This window comes from Cantharellus anzutake, assembly GCF_015039405.1.
Source record: "Cantharellus anzutake strain C23 chromosome Unknown EI90scaffold_83, whole genome shotgun sequence".
NCBI lineage: Eukaryota > Fungi > Basidiomycota > Agaricomycetes > Cantharellales > Hydnaceae > Cantharellus > Cantharellus anzutake.
In genome coordinates, this window is record NW_024067033.1 from 149589 (window position 1) to 165093 (window position 15505).

The window sequence follows — 15505 nt, forward strand, 5'->3', positions numbered from 1 at the left end:
GCAGAGACAGTGGGGCCCAGGCCGCATCCCTCAATAACCCAAACGGTGTAATCTGCGCAAGGTCTACGGAGGTCAGGTGTAGTGGGTGGTGGCAGTGCCACCCCCGTTTGACCACATTCATACCCCATCACTCCTATATCATGCGACCATATGCATTCCCCCCAAACGGGACATAGCCACCTGACAGCAATAAGAAGATGAAGATGAGTCGCTCTCAGGCGTGAGCTTACGACACTAACTTTACACACCAATTCCCGCTACTCTGTAGCGGGTCTTGTAAATTTTTCGACCCTGATTGAATGCGTTTGATGACAAGGTCCTCTATTATTGCCAATTCTAGATAACCCAGGGTCCTCCCAACTCACTAACCAATTTCTCTTATACCGCACCACTCTCGTGCCGTTTACTCAGCCTTCCCCCCTGCTCTTTGTACTATCGTCCCACTGTGCTGCTTCTCTCATGCTTTTCGGACCGCCGCTACCCTCCAGTTCCTCCACCGTTTGTACTGTGTCGCATATTCGTGATCGCCTACTTGCGCATATTCTGTTTGGCGACTGTTACCAAATTCCCGTCGGGCCTGCCCCTTTCCCCGGAGGACAGAAGAGTGGCGGGACCTGCCGCGTCAGGCGGTGTCCACCAGTTATTTGTTTCGAAGGTCTTTTAAGGATCATTGAAGGCAAGAGCTTTTCTACTTTCGCTTTTCCTTCAGGTGTCCTTAGAAAATCTACGTCGTAGCCAAGCTCAACCATAGGTCTCGCAATCGCCATTTCCTCTCATCCGTAAGTTGTCCATCGACCGGAGGAGGTTTGGCAAGATATTCAATGAACTCCGGGTCACCGCGAGGAATTTTTGTCGTTGTAGCTGCGAGAAGAGCATGGTGTATCCGGAAAGGAACTGCACTTGGTGTGGTAGAAGCGAGGATGAGGATTTGTTGGAGAATAACACCCCCCATCGACCCCCCACATGCATCTATGCCTCTGAATCCGAGATGATCGATGAGGGCGATTGCATCTTCTGCCATCGATAACGTGGTAATTTCTTCCCGCTTGCTCGTTTTCACTATAGAAGCTCCGAAATCTCTACATGAGGCCAGTCTGCATTCGTGGGCTACCAAGTTGTTCATATCATCCATACCGATGATCGAATACCAATACTAATGCAGCATATGAGAGCGAGCCAGACGCCGTTAGAAAAGATTAACAGCCCACCAGGTCTCAATTTACTGAGGGGTATGCTGAGAGTTTCCCAATCTTCATATCGCCCCGACATGCCATTAATGAGGACAATGGGACGGACACCTCTCTTCAGGTGATCGGCTCCTAGTATTTCGTACCCCAACTGCGCTCCATTCGCAAGAGGAAAAACCTGGGGTGTCATGATGTTGGTGGAATAACCGGACCCCAGCAAGGCTATTCCCGGATATTCCCCTGCCTCACCGAATCATGTGGCCGACAGCTGCTGTCAGCAGAGCTGTCAGTGTCAAAGCTCCGAAAGCAAACACCCTACATCAAAACCACATAGCAGGATGACTGGTAAGTGCGAACATGATACAAATGCTCGTGTCGGTATATACTCTACTGGTATGGCCTGCTCTTAAATTGGACCGTCTAGCGTGTAGAAACCGTGAATTGCGAATCGTGCGCCCAAGATAAGGCCCCGAACAATATGGATACCCTGAGGATTTACTCCTTCGCCTCCCTATCCATAATCTCTTTCGTCGTTTCTATTCTAGGTGGATGCTGTCTTTCCCTATCTTCAGACAGGAGCAGTGATTCCGGCCCAGTATCACTACCCTCAGGGCCAACCTCCTCCTCTCCAACCATCCTCCCAATATTATTAAGACGGAGATAATCCTTCATGGAAACTCTTCGCACCAGGTATTGGAAAAGCACAGTGGTACACATGGAGAGTAATATCCAACCAATGAGTACAGCAGCGTTGAGGCCCAAGTGGTTCTTGGTGTTGAAGATGAGAGTACGGGTCGCTTGTGCAATTTATTTCGGTAACTCACTTCATACCACCCTCTACTTCTTCGTTTCAGTATTGTCGCTACTCTGGCCCACAGCGCACCATCATGCAAGTAAACGCATGTCGTAGCTTGGATACCGCTCTGCATGCCCTTCCTCCTGTCTGGGCCACCCTCCTGTTTGAAGTAGTTGCGTATCTGCAACGCGATGACCTTCAATCTGACTCTAACCTAACATCTATATCATACTTCCTCTTCCCAGGTGAAATCCGCCAAACAAGACGAGGGACCGCTCTCCATGTGCTTTCTTCTTCCAACGTTCAGCAGCAATGGTGCATGCATCCTTCTCATTCTCCTAAGTCATCTTGAATCATGAACTGAAGCGTGCTGCATGGGCAGAGACGGCGTTGATTGTGATGGAATTTGAACCAAAGTGGCGGCATTCTCTAGACAGGCGTCTTTTCAAATATTTCAATGACCAAATAATAGGAGCCCAATGCTTTCGTCTTTATCCCCCGATTGCGCCCACGTGAATGGCCCAATATCCACGAGCGTGCAAGGAAGAGGTCTGGGCGACACAAGGAAATAATGATGTCAACTCAATAGGTCAAAGGAGCAATTACATTCATATGCCAAGAATCCAATCCGGGGCTTGATAATAGGATGCCAGTAAACTCTCGCCTCCGATTGCATAAGTTAAAATCAAAGACACCAGTTAAGTTAGAAACCAGTATTGGCAGTTACAATCCTTGTATATGCCCCGCAAAATTAAAACCAACATGGTCATACCACGCAAGTGCTAAATGGAGGCCGGGGGTACAAGTCCATCTAAATTGATGAATGCGATCATCCCTCCCTCTCCACCAATGCTGACATGGTTACCGTGTTCCGCGATTGGACAGCTAGGCTTGAAGTAGTCGGGTAGCCAACAGATGTGCAGGGCAAGGTTTTCGCGCTTGATGCAAAGAGCGTTGTGGTCAAGAAAGAGATGGGTGGGTGAAGATTTGTGGAAGGATGTTGAAATTGGGTTGGATAGGTCGCTTAACTTTGGAAAGCTGAAATGTTTTGTCTCTTTCTGACCTCGGACGCGGAGTGTTAAGGCGTCGGTGGAAAATAGCATTTGGTGGGGACGAAAGATTTCATTGAGCTGTGTTTGCTCAATGCAACTCTTGTCGGCAATGTCCCAGGCACACACTCTGCCGTCCTTGGAGGCCGAAACAAGATGGCGTCCATCAGGCGAAAATTCCACACAGGATATGGTGTCAACATGACCTTTCGTTGCCTTTGGCCCTCGAGTGGGTGATTCCATCGTTGCATCCCAGACACGTACAGTGTCATCAAAAGATGCCGAGGCCAGATAACAACCATCTGGCGAAAAATTCACGGACCAAACCTGATCAGTATGCCCTTTCAGCTCTCGAAGAGGCGCTCCTGTTGCCACATCCCAGATGCGCACTGTGCTGTCGTGTGAGGCCGAGGCCAGATGATGGCCATCCGGCGAGAAATCCAAGGATTTGACATCACTGGTATGTCCCTTCAGCTCTTGAAGCGGGACTCCCGTTGCCACATTCCAAACATGTATGGTATTATCCGATAAGGCTGAGGCCAGATAACATCCATCTGGCGAAAACTTCACAAAATAGACGCTGGAGGCATGTTCCTCCAGTGTTCGAAAAAGCGCTCCTGTCGATGCATCCCAGATACGCACGTTGGTATCATCTGAGGCTAGATAACGCCCATCTGGTGAAAAGGAAATGGACCAGACAGATATATCATGATTCTCCAATTCCTGGAGGGGCTCCCCTGTTGCTGTATCCCAAACTCGCACAGTGCGATCGTCCGAAGCCGAGGCCAGACGAAGGCCATCAGGGGAAAATGTCACAAATCTCACCATGCCAGTATGCCCCTTCAGTTCTCGAAGGCATGCTCCCGTTACCGCATCCCAGAACCGCACAGTGCGATCATCCGATGCCGAGGCCAGATGAATGCCATCTGGTGAATATGCAACGGAATTGGCCTCACGAGTATGTCCCTTCATTTCCCGAAGAAGCGCTCTCGTCGCCGCATCCCAGATCCGCACAACACCATCCATACAGGCTGAGACTAGATGACAGTCATCTGGAGAAAATACCACAGAGCCGGGTCTACTTGGGCTGCGGATTATCCCCGCTTGCGGTGACCATGGTCGGCTGCTTTCCATATGATGAGAAACAATACGACATTCAACAGCCCACTTCTTTGGAAATGTTGCATCCAACGCGCTACCTGATGGAATAAATGGATGGCTACTTCCAAGTATAGATAAGGACGAGGCCGCTAATGCACTCCGGGATCGCTCGACTAGACAGAGCAGGTCGCGAATTACGTGACTTATACTATTGACTGCTTGAATGCCGACCTTCAAAACGCCAAAGTGAGCCACACGCCAGTATCCAAGTAATTTTTGACGCACTAGCCATCGCTGTAGTTCTTTCATGCTTTGGCACGCTTGGTCAATTTCACCCATGATTCCCATTGCGGCAATCCAGTGGAGAAGCGCCGGGACAGCGTTGGAAAGGGCCTTCATTGTTTCACCATCATGGGGCTCGTCCAACGTACAAAGGAGAGTGACCCAATGACGACACACAAACTTCAGCTGCGTCGTCATCAGCCTCTCAAACTCAGGTTGGAGATCAGGAATTTCTGCATCAAGTTGGAAACGCCATAGCGTTGGCAACTGATCCAGCACTGCACATTGCCCAAGCAGCTTCAATGCGAAAAGCACCGTGTCTTTCCCCGGAGAGAGCTCAAAAAATGGATCCAGGTCACTTTTGAGCGAATCATAGGAAGGGCGATGCAGTGTAAGAGCATCTTGCAGCTAGTGGATGGATTAGACAGTTCACAACTCCGACTCCAGCGTGATCCACATACAGATGATTCCAAGAGGTGTATGATACTCGATATTGGAGTGGCGAGATTATCTTGAAGTTGTTCCCATGGTGGGAGGATCTGAACTAATTTACTAGAAAACAGGAAGTTAGTGGGAGTTGCGTAAAATAGGCCGTTCAGTGGAATAACCAATTAATTTACTAACTCGGTGAAATCGTTTCGGATGATCCGTGCACCTTGGGTTCCATAGAGTCCATGTAGGTATTCGTGTAATGTCCGTTGCAATGCGGCAAGGAGAGCTTGAGTGGATGTGGAGATTTGGGATGCGTTGGGTGGGGAACTGTGATAAGCAGACTGATAGCTCAAACTAGATCAGTGACGGTGAATGACGGCATGCAGGCTATTCTCTCACATGATGCTGTTTTACAGTATCGAGGACAGACTTGACAGCCTTTCTTAGCCTTGAATCTACCATTAAATCAGCGAATTTTATGATTGTCTCTGGATTGGCATTAATGTCTTTGGCAATGTGCGAATATGTCAGAACTGTGATGCGGTCTCGTCTCTCAGCACCGATTGTGGGATGGTTAAGAGACCCTCTCTCATACTTTGCTCCGAACCTCCGCAGCAACATTTCCTGAATGACGGAAGCGAAAAACCAACAATTTTCCTACACGTAGTTAGTGATTCACTGATGAGGACACCTACTCGGCCATTGACCGCTTACTTTGGTTAGCTTGTAACCAGGAGATTCTGCAGCGATCGCGTACAGAACTTGCACAGCCGCGAACAGAGGAACGGGAGTGGGGAAGATCATGATGGCCTCTATCCCTGACTTCTTGTTGGTGAAATCAAGAAGGTGGTCGAGTCTGCCAGAAACGGCAGCCTATCGAGTCTTAGCTGCGGTAAAGACATCAAAGGGTTCGTTACATACCGTATCTATCGCGTGTGACGTTCCCAAATCTCGTACTCCAAACAACCACAACGGGACTTTGTGGTCCCGTCTGCGATCCAACCGAAGATAGAACTCCCCTCCGTCGGCTCGAGTGACATGCAGGATGAGGAATCGATGCGGCACCCCTTGAAGATCGCCATATCGTTGGACAGACACGATCCTGGCATTTGCAGCACGACGACTGTTGAATAAGCTTTCGCAGAACGTTCGGACAGAAAAGATTCGATATGGCTTCGAGTCCAAGCATTCGGCAAAGAAAGCGCCTGCCGACGCAATGCTTGCAACTTTCTTCCTTAAAGACGATGTGAACGATGCAGAAGATGTAAAAGATGGGGCGATTGTGGATGAACCATCGGATAAAGTGGGTGTTGACCAGGAAAATGGGACGCTAAGTCGGTCACGAACCGTTGTAGAAGATGTGTCATCGGGCAGAGGAGGCTCGAGTGAGGGCTCGATTCCCTCATCAAGCTTTAAAATTCGGATGAGTGAGGATTCAAGGCATCATAATATTGATTCTTACTTCAAAGAGAAAATCGTCGACCGAGGCTGGTTCTGGGAAAGCAGGAGGCTCGGTCGCTACCGGCACGAAGCTTGGCGAAGTCGAGCTTGAAGCGAAGGAGGGGATCGTGTCATGGAAATATCCTTCGGGGCCACGCTGAGACGGTAATAACATAGCGATCGCTTCTGATAAGGAGGTCGATGGCTTGAACAAGAAGGACCCAAGGCTCTGCAAATAGCTGACTCACTATCGACGGAATTGGTGGCATTTTCGGTGGCATTTCCAGCGCCAGCAACAACATTTCCGGAGTCCTGGTGGTTTGGCGTTGTTACAGCGGACGTAATAGAGGTCTGGGCCGAGCCTTCGTCCTCCGGAGGAACCAATGTAGGAACGCTCATGTCTCTAGATAGAAGAGATCGAAGGTGGAAGATGATTTGGAAATGGAACTAGGTGCGCGCTAGGCCTGTCAGCATTGTGACAAAACCATCACCGTTGGGAGCCGCAGCGGAGGAAAAAAAGAGCAAGGTATCAACCTACTGCAAATTATCTGAGACCTTAAGTTGTGTGACGTTGAAGCCGTCCGTCGCCGAGGTGTCCGATCCCGTCAAAATTATTTATCAGGAATGGTGGGGGAGATCAGCAATGTCTACGAAGCAGAGGCGAAGACGTGCGGCAAAGGTGGGGGTATTAGGGAAATGGCCACGTGGATGCAGGCAGGGAAGAAGCTCTTCATTTGCTTGTGAAGGTTGGACTTAATCCCATTGCGGAATATTACTGAATGCACCGAACAAGGTACAGATGGGCGGCGGAGCAGATGCATACCCACTGAGGCTCGGCAACGTATGTTGCAAACCTTCACCCCCACGTGACCTATTTTTCGCCAGAATTATGGCGAGTGTCTTGAGGTTTCAACACACAGCTCAAACTCCATCCGATCTCTTATCATTTCCATTAGTAAATAGCTATGGTCCCTGGCCATCTAGGAAGCTGATTATTTTGTAAATTACTTCATGGATTTGCATCAATCGGCCATTATCATTGGGCCTTTGCCATATCCCCACTGTTCCCCGCGTTCTTCTGTGCCCATTTGCTAGTACTAGTTCCCTAGCCTTGTCGCCATTTCTTGGTGTATGGCTGCTGAGAGAATCCAGAGGATCCTGGAGCCTTTATGCACTCAACTGCGGCTCCAGTTGTGCAAGGGTGGTCTTTGGGTTCCTTGCCCATCCCGCATCATCTGTCAACTGAACGGCCTTAAATTCCTCAATCCATGCTATAATAATATCAACACTCTTTCCAACCTCCTGTGTGGGTTGTGAATGCATTCCGGGCAGGAAGAGCGCCCACTTGATGACTTCGGCAACTTCCGCTTCCATTCAATCTCCCAAATCTTTGAAGCAAAAATTCTCTTTCATCTAATAGTCTCAAGCCCCTGCGCCTGAATTAAAAGTTTATTCTGTCACCCTTACCTAGGTATTGTTGGGTGTCGATTTCCAAATTAACTCCATCTTTAGTGTTTTTTCAACTGATTCTCACCCATATCTCGACAATGAAGCGCATTTGAGAAAAAGCAAACCTAAGGTGCACTAATATAGGTCACTACAAACAACATCCTATGTTTATTTGCATACTATCTTCATTGTGTGCAGAGGAAAACGTCCCGCCATTTTTGGGATAGCCAGCACAGCCACAAAACTGTGGGCGGTCACAACCTTGGTTGCCGACCCTCATACCCACACCATGACTTCTCAACGGTTCATGAGGACGCCCGAGATCATGTAGTTTCCGAGTGCAATCGAGCAAGACATGTATCGGACGGCCATTGGCAAGAGGTTCCCAAATCGAGCATCCCCAGTTGAAGGCAATTGAAGCCACAGCCATTCGTATCGGGGAGGTCCGTCGGCCCTGGACCCAAATAACACCCAACAACTAACCGCAATGGAGGATTTGTTGTGCGCACTGAGCACGACATACCGTTGTTCATGTTCTACTTTTTCGTTTCAGTATCGTCCGTCATGTTGTACAGCGTCATGTAAGCCTGAGGCATGTCGTAGCTTAGATGCCGCTCTTCCTCCTGTCTGGGGCCGCCCTCCCGTTCGAAGCAGTTGCGTTGCGATTTGATTCTATATCGTGCTCCCCCTTCTCAGGCGGAATCTGCCAAACAAGACGACGCAAGGGGCCACTCCATGCGCTTTCTTTTTCCAACGTTCAAGCATACGTCCATCCTAGTCATCGACTAACCGTGTGCGGAGGCGGCGTGAGATTCGAACCGATGTGGCTGTTTTCCCTTCAGGCTCTAGACGGATCACCTGCTCTCCTGACGTCTTTTCCTAGTGAAAGCGGTTGTGGTCCTTTGCATACCACGCCGATCAGCTGTACAAAACATCGGCTCTGAGTGGTTCAACCGAGTAGCATCGACATTATCAGCGCATGGCTGCAGTGTACGCGTATTTTGAGATGCTCGCTACTTCTGGTGCGCCATGACACATCCGGCCCATTGCTTCGCCGGCTCCACTCGGCGGTTACAGTGGCGTTGAGTGGCGCTACAATTTGGCTACAATGGCCCTTCTGGTCGACCTTGGTTAGCGTTTGCCAGATTAATATACACTCTCCAGGGTTGCCCTGTTGGACTGGCGACATGTACATGCTGTTCTGACCACGCCAAAGTCACTATTGGAATAGAATTATCTTACGCAGTCCTCATGTGCCGCCAAGTTGCCCTGGTTCTGCTTCATCGTGACTTTGACATGATGCTGGAAACCACGACTAAGGATGAGGAGAGTGTGGCTTGATTCGTTCACAGCCCAACATCCCTCTAGTCCATGTCGCGTCCATGTACAATCCGGCGATTCCTCATGACATGCCACACATATTACAATTTGACCCTCTCTTCCTCTACACCCCCCTTTGGTGAATGTTTGTGCAACATTAACCCAGACCCGGGGCTCAAAATATTCATACCATGAATATCCATACGCCCCCGAGGGCACACTCCCTGGCACCTTGCCACTTGGATCGATTGCGATGCGTTGCGCATGTTTGATATGTCTGATGAGATAGTTAGATTCTGCGTAGTGAATGATACGATCTTTCGTGCCGTGGATGACTAGGATGGGAATCGATAATCGTATGGAGGGGAGAAGAGGGCGAGTGTCAGTGTTGCGGACCTGAAATGACAATAACATCAAGAGAAAGCGGGTTTGCATACTGATAAGGCCTGGTGAGCTGCACGGCAATAACAAGATGAAGATGAGTCACCCTCATGCAATTGCATCTTCCGCCATCGATAACGTGGTAATTTCTTCCCGCTTGCTTGTCTTCACTATAGAAGCTCCGAAATCTCTACATGAGGCCGGTCTGCATTCGTGGGCCATCAAGTTGTTCATATAATCCATACCGGTGATCGAACACCGATACTAACACAACGCATGAAAGCGAGCAAAACGCCATTAGAAAAAATTAACAGCCTACCAGGTCTCAATTTACTGAAGCACGCTGAGAGTTTCCCAATCTTCATATCGCCCTAACATACCATTAATGAGGACAATGGGATGGACACCTCTCTTCAGGTGATCGGCTCCTAGTATCTCGTACCCTAACTGCGCTCCATTCGCAAGAGGAAAAACCTGGGGTGTCATGATGTTGACCCGCGGCAAGGCTATTCCCGGATATTCCCATGCCTCACCGAATCATGTCCCCGACAGCTGCTGTCAACAGAGCTGTCAGTGTCAAAGCTCCGAAAGCAGGCCTCGCAAATCCACCCTACATCAAGACCACGTAGTGTGACGGGTAGGTGCGAACATAGTGATATAAATGCTCGTGTCGGTATATACTCTACTGGTATGGCCTGCTCTTGAATTGGACCGTCTCGCGTGTAAAAACCGTGAATTGTGAATCATGCGCCCAAGATAAGGCCCCGAACAACATGGAAACCCTGAGAATTTACTCCTTCGCCTCCCTATCCATAATCTCTTTCGTCTTTTCTATTCTAGGCGGATGCTGTCCTTTCCCGTCTTCGGACAGGGGCAGTGATTCTGGCCCAGTATCACTACCCTCAGGGCCAACCTCCTCTCCAACCATCCTCCCAATATTCAGACGGAGATGATCCTTCATGGCAACTCTTCGCACCAGGTATTGGAAAAGCACGGTGGTACACATGGAGAGTAAGATCCAACCAATGAGTACAGCGGCATTAAGGCCCAAGTGGTTCTTGGTGTTGAAGATGAGAGTACGGGTTGCTTGACCTACGTTACTGCCCCGTGAAGGGTTTATCAGTGATAAGCTGGAGGACTGAAGAGGGGACGATGGTCATACTAGATAGGAAAACCATATCCATATTTGTAAATCCACGGCTCGAGAACAATGGGGAGAGATGCGGTGGAAACATTCGAAATGATCTAATTATTCCCATTCCCACCAATGAGAAAGATAACACCGAATCAGAGAAGAGCCACTTACGTATACCACCAAAAAATACGTGATGAATCGTTGTGTGAGCAATGTCACCATCGCTTCAGTCCCAAGTCCAAGTGCCGTCATGCTCAAATAAGTGATCGCCCAAAAACAAAAGTAGCCCCCCGCGTATGAATACCTATAATTGACGAACCAGGGAAGCGGCGGAGTAGCGGGGAAATGTTGATTCGAGGCAATCATAGACGAATGTGGGAGTTAAAGTGAGTAATGTTAAATATGATAAAACATACTTCGCTCCAAAGGGGACTTTAAACGCCAATGAAACCATCGAATAAGCAAGAGACAGAGGGATATAACATAAAGTAGGAACCGCAATTCTCAAGATAAGAAGTTCTTTGATTTTAAGGTACGGTTCGATTGCTTGACGGGCAGCGTAGCCTGCCATGGTCTGATAATGAAAACGTCAACGAGATCGGTAAAAGGAGAATAGAATGGTCACGAACGATTGTAAAGGCAAAGACAATGACTAAAATGGACCCCACGAGCGTTAGTGCCGAAGCAACAGGAGTACTGCATCAAAGCTCAAATGAAAAAAACCGGGAAATGAGGAAAGGTGGAGATGAATAACTGACCTATAAGGTCTCAAATTGACCATCGTAAACCCAACGCTCGCACTCAATGTTTGTGGAGCTCTCGCAACATTTCCCATCATTGTCCCATTCGCACCATAATTCCCAAGGAATTCTCCAACACTCACAGCCCCAAACCGAGTTATAGTGGAAATCAATAATGATTGTGTATAAGGAACGATGAAATTGGCAGAGGCAAGTTCGTTTCGAGCTTGGGTGTAATAGACTGTTATGATGGCGGAGGAATTGTATGTACTGTCGCCTGTTAGACGGGCGAGTGTTAAGTTCTGGGAAGCCAGTGGTTGTACTGTTGCATAGTTTGGTGGCGGTGACGTTAGTGTTCATGGTACATTTACACCAGGGAAAACTAAACATAAAGGGGGAAGAAAACGCACCAACAACGGCTACCCAAACTTTCTCCTCCAAAACCCCTCTCTGGATCTCTTGATTTTCCCACCGGTCACCGGTGATTGGTATACTCCATCCCAACTTAGCCTTCGTCTTCGACCTTATGTTCTCCTCAAAAGCATTCTGGAAAAAGAGGCCGATTTCTCCCTTTGTTCCGTTCGAGTAATAGTCTTTGTTTATAAACCAGGAGGAGAGCTTGTCGGAGTAGGAACGTTGGTGCGCCAAAGAGCCAAAGAAAAAGGGTCTGTGGGTCGGAATAGCGGGAAGGACAAAGATCTCAGATTTTAAACGGAGTCAAGAGAAGGGAGGGGAGCATACACCGCTATCCACATGACGAAGATGAGAAGTACGACGGTCGCCGCTATACCTTTCATGTATATTTGACGCTGCATCGCAACTTCGGGCGACCAGACTACGGCGAGATGGAAATTATGATCAAAGATTAAGCGAAATGGACGAGGCCAATGATGCAGCAGAGATGGGTAAATAAAACTATTAAATACGCGAACCAGGTGAACGAAAGCTTACATCCATGCGAGAACGGCACTAATTTTGGCTTAGAGAGCTGTCCCGGTTGAGCCTTTTCTAACTTGTGCTTCGAACCGCCAGGGACATCGCCACTGTCGCTCTTTGGAAGATCTTGGACTTGCGTACGGTTTGAATCGGACGTGCCTGGTCTTTTGGATTGGAGTGTCATCGCCTTACTATTTGTCAAGCTCTAGCTCTGCTTCTAAGCGTAGCCACTGCTGACGGTGCGAGAATGGAGGCGATGAAAGAGAGTGCTGGTGATTGCACGGTAGAAAAGCTGTCCTGGCCAAAACGCAGCCTGAATGCTCAACGAGACAAAGAAGAGCAGATGAGCAGGCTGGTGAGAAGAAGGGAGCCGAGCAATCACGGCCCCAGAGTAATAAAAACAACGACAATGATGTCAGCCATAATACAATCTAATCACTTGACACGGATTTGGATGAAGCAAGGCATGCCGAGAACCGGCATGGCCATGGCCCCAGTCTCCAGTGGCGGTTGTTCCCGGGGTTTGCGTTATCGAGTTGACAGACCGATCGCACTGGGGATTTGGTTGCATGGATGCACATTTGATGCACAAAGCCTGCATACACACTAAGCCAAGAAGATGCATCCTCGGGTTGTTGCCGAGTGGTGTACTGCGAGCAAGCCGATTAATCAAATCCGACGCATGAATCAAGAACCCCAATTTAAGGGTTTACGTAAGCGTCACCGATTCGACATTAATGGTTCGTGGCAGCTTTCTCTTCTTTCTTGTCTTCTTATACATACTTTACAGATTTTACCTTTAGGATCCAATGAGGTGGGTTGGATTCGATCCGCGGCGGTATTGTGGCGGAGTTGGCCGAATTTTGTAATTGGAGCGAATTGTGGGACCTCGCTTGTGACCAATCCAGTTCGCACTAGGCTAGGATATGGTTTGCGCTTACGAAATTTGACTCCGACCATGTCCGGTTATCAGACGATATGGGAAAGGGGTCACTCGTTTCGATCTTGCTGTTTTTTGCTATGCGATGAAGTTTGCGCGCTATCTCGAGGACACCCAGGTGCGTTGGAAAACTGCACAGAGTCGGTATTGTCGTATTGACAACTTGCTTCCCCCGCCAAGACTCCGGAATGGAAACGGGCCTATATGTGGGCGCTTTTGGCTAACAGATTGGTTGCGGGAAATCGACTACTAATATGGCTTCTCAGCGACTATCGCAAACTTAAGAGATGTGTTCGCGAAATTTCCGGTGTCCAGCTGGAGCGCTCAAGGTCTGGCCCATCTTCACGAACCTCGGTAAGATCAGGACCGACGGCTCCAGGGGTAGGACCAGACGGCGTAGTGGTATCTAGTGCGCGAACGCCAAGGGGTTCTCCGTTGACGTTCCGGGGCGCCAATCCACTGCCTCCCGCCTCTGAACACTCCTTCACCCCGTCTAGAGCAGGCAGAGAAGCGGATCGGTTGAGCGACAACAGACTCCCCTTCCCAACGTATGGCTCGCACGGGCACTCGCCACCTTTGACGAGAATGTCTTCTGCGCGGGAACCAGAGCCTACGTCTCCTATGACGGAGCTACCACCGGCTTTGCAGGACCCTGCAGATGGGAGAGTACCCACTTCATCTGGGCAGGACTGGCAGACAGACCCACGTAACACGTCTAGGCGCCGTCTGAGTCTGAGTGCACAGATAAGTACCTACTTTCGGATATCCCCTGCAAACCCTCGTCATCGAGCCTCTACTACTACAGGTTAGACCATGTTCTCATTCTATATTTTGGCGCTGAATCATTATTACTCACTCGCATATAAAGGCACATCCGTACAGAGGACTTACAGTCTAAACGAAATATATCACACTTTGCCGCCCCCAGAGCTACGTTTTTTCGATATTCTGGACAAAGAGTTGGATAAAGTCGAAAAATTCTACCTTGAAAAGTTAGAGGAACTCGTCATATTCTCGTCCTTGCTGAATGAGCAACTGCGCGAACTCGAGGCTCATCGTAAAGTTTATCACGTGTGTAAAGGCTTGCAGATTCTCTGTCGTTCTTAAGTTGACGATAGAGGTAGGAGGTACAGGACAATTCCGCTGCAGCCTCCCGACATTGGGGTCTTGTTGGAGATGCGTTGCATATTATCACCACTTCACAGGGTAGGACACGGGCCGAGGGACCCTCGGATGAGTTTTCTAGTACCCAAGAGCAAATCAGCGGAGCTCCACCCCCTCGTGATCCTGATCTGTATCATCAGAATAAGAAGAAACTCAAGAAAGCTACTCGCGAACATTACCGGTATGTTCTTATTCCAATTGTCAGATTTCCGAACCTATTACGTTCATACAGTGGAATCGAACTATTGAATGATTATCGGGTGCGCAAGGTCTGGAGCTAACTTCATCCTGTGTGTTAACATCCGTGTAGATTCTCAATTTAACTGGGTTCCGGAAAGCGTTGAAGAAGTTCCAGAAAGTGACCCGTATTCCCGCACAGCAGCCCTACATGACTGAGAAAGTGATTACCTTCCGTCTTCCCTAGTTTGATGCCCGTTCATTGGTGCGGTGATAGGTTGACAACTGCGTATTTGCATCGGAGACGAAGATGCTTGAAATGATCTCCAACATCGAATCTTTATATGCTTTGCATTTCAGTAAGTGATGAATGCTTTACCGCGCACTCCAGAAACTCAATTCCCCGTCAGCTGATGGTGATAAGAAAGTTGCACGAGAGAGACTTCGAGACACGATGCAGGGAAACCCCCAACACACTCGATCCTTCCGGTCCGGATTATACACCGGACTGGGCATTGCTGCGCTTTCTCGCGTGATATTCCTAAGTACTATACGGTATAATCACATTGCTGACTTCAACTGACTCGGTCGTAGGCTTCCAAGAGGAGACTCGGGAAGCAATCCCTGCTTGGGCTGCGCTCTTACAGGTTTATGGTGGATTCCTGCTACCGGTCGTTCTAGCATTACTTATTGGAGCCAACATGCTTGTGTGGAAACGACATCGGATCAACTACGGTTTCATCTTCGGTATGCTCACCACAACACTTATCCTACCCATATTTTGACACACTGTTATGTTGTTGCCAATTCACCGTAGAGCTTGATGTCCGGACAATGATCGATCCTCGTCAATACGTCGAGATACCCTCATTCGCATTCCTTACGTTATCCTACTGTGCGCTACTCTCGTTCAGTCGTGTTGGCAACATTGCTGCAACTACCTGGCCATTAGGTACTCCCCGTTTCTATCCGCTTA

The 15505-nt window shown here is 48.9% G+C and overlaps 10 protein-coding genes across 10 annotated transcripts; 2 read left to right on the forward strand and 8 right to left on the reverse strand.

The window, feature by feature from the left end:
• Positions 1 to 249: 249 nt before the first annotated feature.
• EI90DRAFT_3080955 (uncharacterized protein) lies at positions 250 to 1246 on the reverse strand. Its single transcript, XM_039061922.1, has 2 exons — positions 1209 to 1246; positions 250 to 1153 (listed from the first exon to the last, which is right to left on the reverse strand). Exon 2 carries the CDS (start codon positions 1130 to 1132, stop codon positions 725 to 727), a length of 408 nt encoding a protein of 135 aa, XP_038910281.1. The 5' UTR covers positions 1133 to 1153; positions 1209 to 1246; the 3' UTR covers positions 250 to 724.
• Positions 1047 to 1639, reverse strand: EI90DRAFT_3080963 (uncharacterized protein; the record flags this gene model as incomplete). Its single annotated transcript, XM_039061923.1, has 1 exon — positions 1047 to 1639. A coding segment is annotated over exon 1 (253 nt), but the record flags the coding sequence as incomplete, so codon positions are not given.
• Positions 1640 to 1682: 43 nt separating this feature from the next.
• Positions 1683 to 2266, reverse strand: EI90DRAFT_3020554 (uncharacterized protein; the record flags this gene model as incomplete). Its single annotated transcript, XM_039057514.1, has 3 exons — positions 1683 to 1955; positions 2012 to 2164; positions 2216 to 2266. The coding sequence occupies 3 exons, from the start codon at positions 2264 to 2266 to the stop codon at positions 1683 to 1685; spliced, it is 477 nt and encodes a 158-aa protein (XP_038910283.1).
• A 3233-nt stretch (positions 2267 to 5499) lies between these two features.
• EI90DRAFT_2610404 (uncharacterized protein) lies at positions 5500 to 6774 on the reverse strand. Its single transcript, XM_039053325.1, has 4 exons — positions 6310 to 6774; positions 5769 to 6257; positions 5562 to 5703; positions 5500 to 5504 (listed from the first exon to the last, which is right to left on the reverse strand). The coding sequence occupies exons 1-3, from the start codon at positions 6460 to 6462 to the stop codon at positions 5686 to 5688; spliced, it is 660 nt and encodes a 219-aa protein (XP_038910284.1). The 5' UTR covers positions 6463 to 6774; the 3' UTR covers positions 5500 to 5504; positions 5562 to 5685.
• On the reverse strand, positions 6646 to 7142 carry EI90DRAFT_3081000 (uncharacterized protein). The gene is made up of 2 exons (XM_039061924.1): positions 6822 to 7142; positions 6646 to 6751 (listed from the first exon to the last, which is right to left on the reverse strand). Exon 1 carries the CDS (start codon positions 7106 to 7108, stop codon positions 6935 to 6937), a length of 174 nt encoding a protein of 57 aa, XP_038910285.1. The 5' UTR covers positions 7109 to 7142; the 3' UTR covers positions 6646 to 6751; positions 6822 to 6934.
• A 937-nt stretch (positions 7143 to 8079) lies between these two features.
• On the forward strand, positions 8080 to 8653 carry EI90DRAFT_3081007 (uncharacterized protein). The gene has a single exon (XM_039061925.1). It carries the CDS (start codon positions 8224 to 8226, stop codon positions 8404 to 8406), a length of 183 nt encoding a protein of 60 aa, XP_038910286.1. The 5' UTR covers positions 8080 to 8223; the 3' UTR covers positions 8407 to 8653.
• A 172-nt stretch (positions 8654 to 8825) lies between these two features.
• On the reverse strand, positions 8826 to 9629 carry EI90DRAFT_2610737 (uncharacterized protein). The gene has a single exon (XM_039053327.1). The coding sequence runs from the start codon at positions 9489 to 9491 to the stop codon at positions 8970 to 8972; it is 522 nt and encodes a 173-aa protein (XP_038910287.1). The 5' UTR covers positions 9492 to 9629; the 3' UTR covers positions 8826 to 8969.
• On the reverse strand, positions 9544 to 9943 carry EI90DRAFT_3081015 (uncharacterized protein). The gene has a single exon (XM_039061926.1). The coding sequence runs from the start codon at positions 9921 to 9923 to the stop codon at positions 9768 to 9770; it is 156 nt and encodes a 51-aa protein (XP_038910288.1). The 5' UTR covers positions 9924 to 9943; the 3' UTR covers positions 9544 to 9767.
• Positions 9944 to 10227: 284 nt separating this feature from the next.
• On the reverse strand, positions 10228 to 12432 carry EI90DRAFT_3020557 (uncharacterized protein; the record flags this gene model as incomplete). The annotated part of the gene is made up of 8 exons (XM_039057515.1): positions 10228 to 10575; positions 10744 to 10876; positions 10989 to 11146; positions 11202 to 11268; positions 11331 to 11634; positions 11723 to 11979; positions 12054 to 12147; positions 12264 to 12432. The coding sequence occupies 8 exons, from the start codon at positions 12430 to 12432 to the stop codon at positions 10228 to 10230; spliced, it is 1530 nt and encodes a 509-aa protein (XP_038910289.1).
• A 576-nt stretch (positions 12433 to 13008) lies between these two features.
• EI90DRAFT_2610583 (SPX domain-containing protein) lies at positions 13009 to 15469 on the forward strand. The gene is made up of 10 exons (XM_039053326.1): positions 13009 to 13306; positions 13369 to 13394; positions 13455 to 13936; positions 14057 to 14259; positions 14322 to 14533; positions 14585 to 14612; positions 14663 to 14752; positions 14807 to 14888; positions 14940 to 15276; positions 15347 to 15469. Exons 1-9 carry the CDS (start codon positions 13274 to 13276, stop codon positions 15110 to 15112), a joined length of 1329 nt encoding a protein of 442 aa, XP_038910290.1. The 5' UTR covers positions 13009 to 13273; the 3' UTR covers positions 15113 to 15276; positions 15347 to 15469.
• The last annotated feature ends 36 nt before the right edge of the window (positions 15470 to 15505 follow it).